Here is a 10,102-nt window from a genome sequence, read left to right as displayed (position 1 = left end):
CGAAGCTTCAAACTGATATAATATGTCAGTTTACACATGAAGTGTTCAGTTGCTTCCAGATTCAAACCTTTCTGTCCTTCCTGGGCTTCCGTACTGAGCTGCAGGACTGCTACCAATGAGGAGTCATATTTAATCACTTCCTGCGTGCTGCGATGACGTCACTTACCACAACACCAAATCACAAGCACAAACATTTCAACTAAACGTCCTCACTCTGGTCTAAATCGATGGTCCCCATAAAGACAGTTAAACAGGTTTAACAGTAAGCTCTTTGTTTTTCTGTCTTCGTGGGGACGTTTCCTACAGGTGTGTGGTGGGGCGGAGCTAGTTCAGCTACAGGTGTGTGGTGGGGCGGAGCTAGTTCAGCTACAGGTGTGTGGTGAAGATGAGTAACCTGATCTGAAGATGATGAAGACGAGTAAACTGATCTGAAGATGATGAAGATGAGTAACCTGATCAACAAGCTGCAGGTTCAGTCAATAAACAATAAAACTGCTTTAACTTCGTTACTTCTGTTCAGTCTGATGTGAAACATCGTCTGAAGCCTCCTGATCAATAGAAACCTTTGATCCAGCTGCAGAACATCTGCCCAGAAACACTTTACCACACTCTGCTCCTTCAAACTAACTAACCGATAATCAATCAATCGATCAATCGATCGATTAGTCGTTGGTCTGTGAAACGTCAGAAAGGGTGAAAACTGTCGTTTACTGTCAGAGAGAATAAAGAAACCAGGAAACATTCAGTCAGAGACACAGGATGATTATTGATTATCAGTGTAGTTCTCTGTGAACATATTGATCAGTCTGATCCTGTCGCAACATTTAACTGATTAACTAAACATCAGCTGACGTCACTTCATTAAACTGTAATCAATCAAACATTGATCACCGTCAGTTACATGAAGGATCAATACCTGCTCACAGCTGCATCAGGAGCTCAGTTAATGTCACATGATCGTTACTGAGGCGAGTGGAGATGAGCGATACCAGGTTATCAGTTATAAACCAGTTATAAACTAGTTATAAACCAGTTATAAACCAGTTTAATAAACAGTTATAAACCAGTTATAAACCAGTTTAATAAACAATTATAAACCAGTTATAAACCAGTTATAAACCAGTTATAAACTAGTTTAATAAACAATTATAAACCAGTTATAAACCAGTTATAAACCAGTTATAAACTAGTTTAATAAACAATTATAAACCAGTTATAAACCAGTTATAAACCAGTTATAAACTAGTTTAATAAACAATTATAAACCAGTTATAAACCAGTTATAAACCAGTTATAAACCAGTTATAAACCAGTTATAAACTAGTTTAATAAACAATTATAAACCAGTTATAAACCAGTTATAAACCAGTTATAAACCAGTTTAATAAACAGTTATAAACCAGTTATAAACTAGTTTAATAAACAATTATAAACCAGTTATAAACCAGTTATAAACCAGTTATAAACTAGTTTAATAAACAATTATAAACCAGTTATAAACCAGTTATAAACCAGTTATAAACTAGTTTAATAAACAATTATAAACCAGTTATAAACTAGTTATAAACCAGTTATAAACCAGTTATAAACCAGTTATAAACTAGTTTAATAAACAATTATAAACCAGTTATAAACCAGTTATAAACCAGTTATAAACCAGTTATAAACCAGTTATAAACCAGTTTAATAAACAGTTATAAACCAGTTATAAACTAGTTTAATAAACAATTATAAACCAGTTATAAACCAGTTATAAACCAGTTATAAACCAGTTATAAACTAGTTATAAACCAGTTATAAACCAGTTATAAACCAGTTATAAACTAGTTTAATAAACAATTATAAACCAGTTATAAACCAGTTATAAACCAGTTATAAACCAGTTTAATAAACAGTTATAAACCAGTTATAAACTAGTTTAATAAACAATTATAAACCAGTTATAAACCAGTTATAAACCAGTTATAAACTAGTTTAATAAACAATTATAAACCAGTTATAAACCAGTTATAAACCAGTTATAAACTAGTTTAATGAACCAGTTCTAAACCAGTTCTAAACCAGTTATAAACCAGTTATAAACTAGTTTAATGAACATTTATAAACCAGTTATAAACTAGTTTAATAAACCAGTTCTAAACCACTTATAAACCAGTTATAAACCAGTTATAAACTAGTTATAAACCAGTTATAAACTAGTTTAATGACCATTTATAAACCAGTTATAAACTAGTTTAATAAACCAGTTCTAAACCACTTATAAACCAGTTATAAACCAGTTATAAACTAGTTTAATAAACCAGTTATAAACCAGTTATAAACAGTTATAGACCAGTTATAAACTAGTTTAATAAACAGTTATAAACCAGTTATAAACTAGTTATTAACAAGTTATTAACCAGTTTAATGAACCAGTTATAAACAGTTATAAACCAATTATAAACCAGTTTAATAAACAGTTATAAACCAGTTATAAACCAGTTATAAACTAGTTTAATGAACCAGTTATAAACAGTTATAAACTAGTTATTAACAAGTTATTAACCAGTTTAATGAACCAGTTATAAACAGTTATAAACCAATTATAAACCAGTTTAATAAACAGTTATAAACAGTTATAAACCAGTTTAATAAACAGTTATAAACCAGTTATAAACTAGTTTAATAAACAGTTATAAACCAGTTATAAACCAGTTATAAACTAGTTTAATGAACCAGTTATAAACCAGTTATAAACCAGTTATAAACTAGTTATTAACAAGTTATTAACCAGTTTAATGAACCAGTTATAAACCAGTTATAAACCAGTTATAAACAGTTTAATAAACAGTTATAAACCAGTTATAAACCAGTTATAAACTAGTTTAATGAACCAATTATAAACAGTTATAAACAGTTATAAACCAGTTATAAACCAGTTATAAACTAGTTTAATGAACCAGTTATAAACAGTTATAAACCAATTATAAACCAGTTTAATAAACAGTTATAAACCAGTTATAAACCAGTTATAAACTAGTTTAATGAACCAATTATAAACAGTTATAAACAGTTATAAACCAGTTATAAACCAGTTATAAACTAGTTTAATGAACCAATTATAAACAGTTATAAACAGTTATAAACCAGTTATAAACCAGTTATAAACTAGTTTAATGAACCAATTATAAACAGTTATAAACAGTTATAAACCAGTTATAAACCAGTTATAAACCAGTTTAATGAACCAGTTATAAACCAGTTATAAACCAGTTATAAACCAGTTTAATGAACCAGTTATAAACCAGTTATAAACCAGCTGTTAACAGTTAACTTACTGGTTGAAATCGATCTACTCTGTGTGAAATGTGCCTTCAGATGACTTTTGTTGTGATTTGGCGCCATATAAATAAAAATTGATTGATTGATTGATTGATTGATTGATTGATTGATTGATCCATTAATACATTTTAATTAATCAATTATTGATTTTCAGTCATTTTAAGAGCTTTTGCTGCTTTCAGTGATTAAATCTGAACCTTTTCTACTTTTCTTCCATTTTTATAATAAACTGATTTTTATTGATCACTGGACAAAAGAAGACTTGTGACGTCACAAAACGTTCATTATTTTAATCCATAATAAGAGTTGCAGCTCTGATTTATTGATTTGTCTTCTTTGTTATTATTGATAGTTATTGATATGATATTATTATACGAGTATTGATCCTGTGAGGAGGCAGTAATCACATGTATTGACGTGTATTGATTAGTACGGGAGCAGCTGAGGGTCAAACTCGGCTCCTACCTTCTTCTGCCCGGCAGCAGCTCCGCAGCAGCAGCGGCAGGAGGAGCAGCAGGAGCCCGCAGCAGGAGGCCCGTCCCGGGGCCCTCTGAGCCTCCATATCGATCACTGATCACTGACGTCAGCTGGGCTCGCTCTCAGTAGGTCGCGCGCGCCTCATTGGAGCCCAAAGAGTCCAGAAAGAAGAAAATAAAGAGAGGAAGACTTTTCCTGCGGATGAATCACAGTGATGAAGAGATGCAGGGGAACTTTCCAAGATGGAGGCCGAAAATCTGGAGCAGAAAAAAGTTTTAAAAAGAGGAAAAAACAGTCCTGAAGTCGGTCAGCGGCTCCGCTTCTCCTCTCTAACCTCCCTCCTCCTCCGCACCAACTTTCATCCCTTTATTCCGGCTCTTTCCCGGAGCTTTCTCTCCTCTCTCTGCCTGCACTTCTTTCCTCCAGGACACAGGAGCGGGGCGCGGCTGCGTCCGAGGCCGAGGGAGGAGCTGCGAGCGGCGGACTGGCGAGCGGAGAAGGGTCGGTGGGTCGGCTGGAGGGCGGAGGGGGGGGGGTCCCGACACACGCGCACTAATATATATAAACATATAAATAAATAAATCCATAAAGGTGTAACGCGCACACGGAGCAGGTAGATCCGCACAGGTGGAGCTCCGTGTTTGTGTTTCTGTCCAAAGTTGAGGAAAAGTCGCAGCGGAGAAGAAAAACTGGAGACAAAAGCAGCGCAAAGTCCCAGCCTGAAGCCCCGCCCCTCCGGGACCAGACCCCGCCCCTCAGGGACCAAACCCCGCCCCCATGTGTGACCAGATCCCGCCCTCTGCCCGGTGATTGGCTGTATGACCTGCCGATCACCAGACAGGGGGCGGGGCTTCGGGCGGAGTGACAGGCGGTTGTGAAGGAATGTGTCTGTCGTCTTCTGCCTGTCTGTCGCTTCATCAGCCAATCAGAACACAGCAAAAATACATTTATAATGTAAAGAATTTAAATCAAAACATAGAATAAAAATATAAAAACTAAATGTTTAGGAACAAATATATAAATGACAAATAAACAGACGTCTCATCAATAGTTGTTATTGATCAGTGAACAGAAGAAACCTGCATGAAATCAATATCTGATGTGAGCACGTGTTTCTATTTGATCTAGTTTTTATTTATTATTATTATTATTATTATTATTATTATTATTATTATTAATATTATTATTATTATTATTATTATTATTATTATTGTAGGTTTTATTTCTCGTGTTTTAGTCTTATATTTATATTTAATTTACGGTTTACATCTGTTATTATCAGCTGTCAGTCATCTGTATGAAAGGTGCTGTACCAGTAAAGTTTGATTGATTGATTGATTGATTGATTGATTGTGTGTTTCAGCTTCTCAGCAGGTTTATATGTGATTAAATATGATTTATTGACAGATTACAGACAAGAAAACAAAATCCAACATGTTCAAGTTAAAAAACCAACATGGACCCCAGATGGTCACACACACACACACACAGGTCAGTGTGTGTGTGTGAGTGTGTGTGTGTGTGTGTGTGTGTGTGTGTGTGTGTGTGTGTGTGTGTGTGTATTCTGTAGTGTATTTGCAGCTCAGGTATCTACAGATGTTTATTCACAGCTGCCTCAGTCTCTGGTCGTCCCAACATCACCAGTAACACTGACGTCTCCTGACCAGTGCTGACTGGTCGTCGTTTCTTCAGACTGACCTTCATCTCCTCAAGTTCACTGGTTGTGTTTATGTTGTTGTTGTTTATGTTTTACTGTTTGTTTCCTTTATTGTATCTTAAATCCGACTGTTTTACTCCTGTGAAGAACTTTAATATTATTATATAATAAACTTTACTAACAACTGATCCAGCAAACAATCAGAGAGGAGAAGAAGAAGAAGAACGAGACAGAAGACGAAGAAGAGGAAGAAGACGAGACAGAAGAAAATGAAGAAGAAGAAGAAGAAGAAGAAGAAGATGAAGAAGAAGAAGAAGACTGAAGCAGGTTTCAGTTTCCCATAAAAACACGACGTCACTGATCTGTGTTCACAAGTCCTGAGAGAGCGACACCTCCCTGAGACCAGGATAAAAGACCAGTGTCAGGTATCCCCCCCCCTTCCTCCTCCTCCTCCTCCTCCTCCCCCTCCTCCTCCTCTTCTTCTCTCTGTGTTTCTGTCTTTTCTTTCTGGTCTTTGTCAGCCGAGGTGTCAACGAGCCGAGAGTCACCTTACAGAGAACAAAACAACAGAGAGGACAGGAAGGGAGGAAGAGGAGGAGGAGGAGGAGGAGGGAGAGACCAGGAGGAAGGAGAGAGGAGAGGAGAGAAGAGGAGGAGGAGGCCAAAAAGAAAGGAGAGAAGGAGGGAAATAAGGAGTGGGGGAGAAAGAGTGAGAAGGAGAAAGCAAAGGATGAAAGAAAAAAGAGAGGGAGGAAAGAGGAGAAGAAGAAGGAGAAAATAAAAGAGGGAAGGAAGGAAGAAGAAAGTAAAAACCAGAACAGAAGGAAGGAAATAAGGAGGCAGGGAGGGAGGAAAGAGGGAGGTGATGAGGATGAAGGAAGGATGAAAGGAGGCAAGAAGGAAGAGAGAAGGATTGGAGGAGGAAGGAGGAGGAGAAGCAGGAGAGAAGGAGGGAAGAGGAGGACTGACGGAGATGAAGAGGCAGGGAGGAGAAAGAGAAGGAGGAAAGGAGGGAAAGAAGGAGGGAGGACTGATGAACTGTGGGAAACTGTCACCTGTCTGTCAAAGAGCTCGACAGGAAGACAAGAAGAAGAGAAGGCTTTGACAGACAGGTGATAGTCCCGCCCCCCCGCCACCGCTCTGATGTCACTCAGAGAAAAAACACATTTAAAGAGAGAAGAAGAAGAAGAGGAAGAGGAAGAGGAAGAAGAAGAAGAAGAGGAGGAGAGAATGATGTTTGACTTGATCAGTTTAAACTGTGGAGGACAGTTTATAGTGATGCAACTGTTTTTGATGATGTGTTGAAGATTTATGATGTAATATATCTATATTCTATAAGCTTATAAATAACCACATGTTATTATATATAACCATAAATTATTATATATAACCACATATTATTATATATAACCACATGTTATTATATATAACCACATGTTATTATATATAACCATATATTATTATATATAACCACATGTTATTATATATAACCACATGTTATTATATATAACCACATGTTATTATATATAACCATATATTATTATATATAACCACATGTTATTATATATAACCACATGTTATTATATATAACCACATGTTATTATATATAACCATATATTATTATATATAACCACATGTTATTATATATAACCACATGTTATTATATATAACCATATATTATTATATATAACCACATGTTATTATATATAACCACATGTTATTATATATAACCATATATTATTATATATAACCACATGTTATTATATATAACCACATATTATTATATATAACCATATATTATTATATATAACCATATATTATTATATATAACCATATATTATTATATATAACCACATGTTATTATATATAACCACATATTATTATATATAACCATATATTATTATATATAACCACATGTTATTATATATAACCATATATTATTATATATAACCACATGTTATTATATATAACCATATATTATTATATATAACCATATATTATTATATATAACCACATATTATTATATATAACCATATATTATTATATATAACCACATGTTATTATATATAACCACATATTATTATATATAACCACATATTATTATATATAACCATATATTATTATATATAACCATATATTATTATATATAACCACATGTTATTATATATAACCATATATTATTATATATAACCACATGTTATTATATATAACCACATGTTATTATATATAACCATATATTATTATATATAATCACATATTATTATATATAACCATATATTATTATATATAACCATATATTATTATATATAACCACATATTATTATATATAACCATATATTATTATATATAACCACATGTTATTATATATAACCACATATTATTATATATAACCACATATTATTATATATAACCATATATTATTATATATAACCATATATTATTATATATAACCACATGTTATTATATATAACCATATATTATTATATATAACCACATGTTATTATATATAACCATATATTATTATATATAACCACATGTTATTATATATAACCATATATTATTATATATAACCACATGTTATTATATATAACCATATATTATTATATATAACCACATGTTATTATATATAACCACACGTTATTATATATAACCACATGTTATTATATATAACCACATGTTATTATATATAACCATGTTATTATATATAACCACATGTTATTATATTTAATCACATATTATTATATATAACCATATATTATTATATATAACCACGTTATTATATATAACCACATGTTATTATATATAACCACATGTTATTATATTTAATCACATATTATTATATATAACCACATGTTATTATATTTAATCACATATTATTATATATAACCATATATTATTATATATAACCACATGTTATTATATATAATCACATGTGATTATATATAATCACATGTTATTATATATAACCACATGTTATTATATTTAATCACATATTATTATATATAACCATATATTATTATATATAACCACATGTTATTATATTTAATCACATATTATTATATATAACCATATATTATTATATATAACCACATGTTATTATATATAACCACATGTTATTATATTTAATCACATATTATTATATATATAATCACATGTGATTATATATAATCACATGTTATTATATATAACCACATGTTATTATATATAGTCACATGTTATTATTAATGTATTGGATAAATGTTCTTTAAAGCTCTTATTGTCTAGTTTCTGAAGTTGTTTATCTGACTGATACAGATGTGTTTTGGTAAAGTAAATAAACCTGTGAGCTCCTCTTTATATTATAACCAATATAACAGGTGATATTTTATATTATAACCAGTATAACCAGTGATAGTTATATTATAACCAGTATAACCTGTGATATTTTATATTATAACCAGTATAACCAGTGATATTTTATATTATAACCAGTATAACCAGTGATATTTTATATTATAACCAGTATAACCAGTGATAGTTATATTATAACCAGTATAACCAGTGATAGTTATATTATAACCAGTATAACCAGTGATAGTTATATTATAACCAGTATAACCAGTGATAGTTATATTATAATGGTTGCAGCTCTGACGCTTCACTCTAGGTCTCTGTAGTTTTACTCTTCATCAAACCCTGATGATGATGATGATGATGATGATGATGATGTTGATGATGGTAGTGAGTCAGACAGACGCCTGTCTCTGGTCAGCAGGGACACATCTGAGACCAAAGACTGTGGAAACACACACACTCTAACACACACTCACTCACACACACTCTAACACACACTCACTCACACACACTCACTCACACACACACACTCTCACACACTCACTCACACACACACTCACTTAGACACACACACACACACTATCACACACACTCACACACACTCTAACACACACTCACTCTTACACACTCACTCTCTCACACACACTCACTTAGACACACACACACTCACACACTCTCTCTCACACACTCACACACTATCACACACACTCACACACTATCACACACACTCTAACACACACACTCACACACTATCACACACACTCTAACACACACTCACTCTCTCACACACACTCACTTAGACACACTCACACACTATCACACACACACTATCACACACACTCACACACTATCACACACACTCTAACACACACTCACTCTCTCACACACACTCTAACACACACTCACTCACACACACACACTCTCACACACTCACTCACACACACACTCACTTAGACACACACACACACACTATCACACACACTCACACACTATCACACACACTCTAACACACACTCACTCTTACACACTCACTCTCTCACACACACTCACTTAGACACACACACACTCACACACTCTCTCTCACACACTCACACACTATCACACACACTCACACACTATCACACACACTCACTCTCTCACACACACTCACTTAGACACACTCACACACTATCACACACACTCTCTCTCACACTCACTCTCTCACACACACTCACTTAGACACACACACACACTCTCTCACACACACACACACACACTCTCACACACACACACACACACACACACACTCTCTCACACACACTCACTTAGACACAC

General features: G+C 33.3%; 1 protein-coding gene across 2 annotated transcripts in view; it reads right to left on the bottom strand.

Annotated features, from left to right (window-relative positions):
• Positions 1-4,513, bottom strand: part of LOC121889585 (ephrin type-B receptor 4b-like) — a 36,372-nt gene extending 31,859 nt beyond the window's left edge. For both annotated transcript variants that reach the window (XM_042401644.1, XM_042401646.1), the window contains exon 1: positions 3,787-4,513. In XM_042401644.1, coding sequence (XP_042257578.1) covers positions 3,787-3,883 — 97 coding nt within the window. In that variant the 5' untranslated portion in view covers positions 3,884-4,513. The remainder of the gene's footprint in view (positions 1-3,786) is intronic.
• Positions 4,514-10,102: the final 5,589 nt, after the last annotated feature.

This window comes from Thunnus maccoyii, chromosome 22 (genome assembly GCF_910596095.1).
Source record: "Thunnus maccoyii chromosome 22, fThuMac1.1, whole genome shotgun sequence".
NCBI lineage: Eukaryota > Metazoa > Chordata > Actinopteri > Scombriformes > Scombridae > Thunnus > Thunnus maccoyii.
The sequence above is the reverse complement of the archived record's forward strand: the minus strand, read 5'-3'. Positions and strand labels throughout refer to the sequence as shown.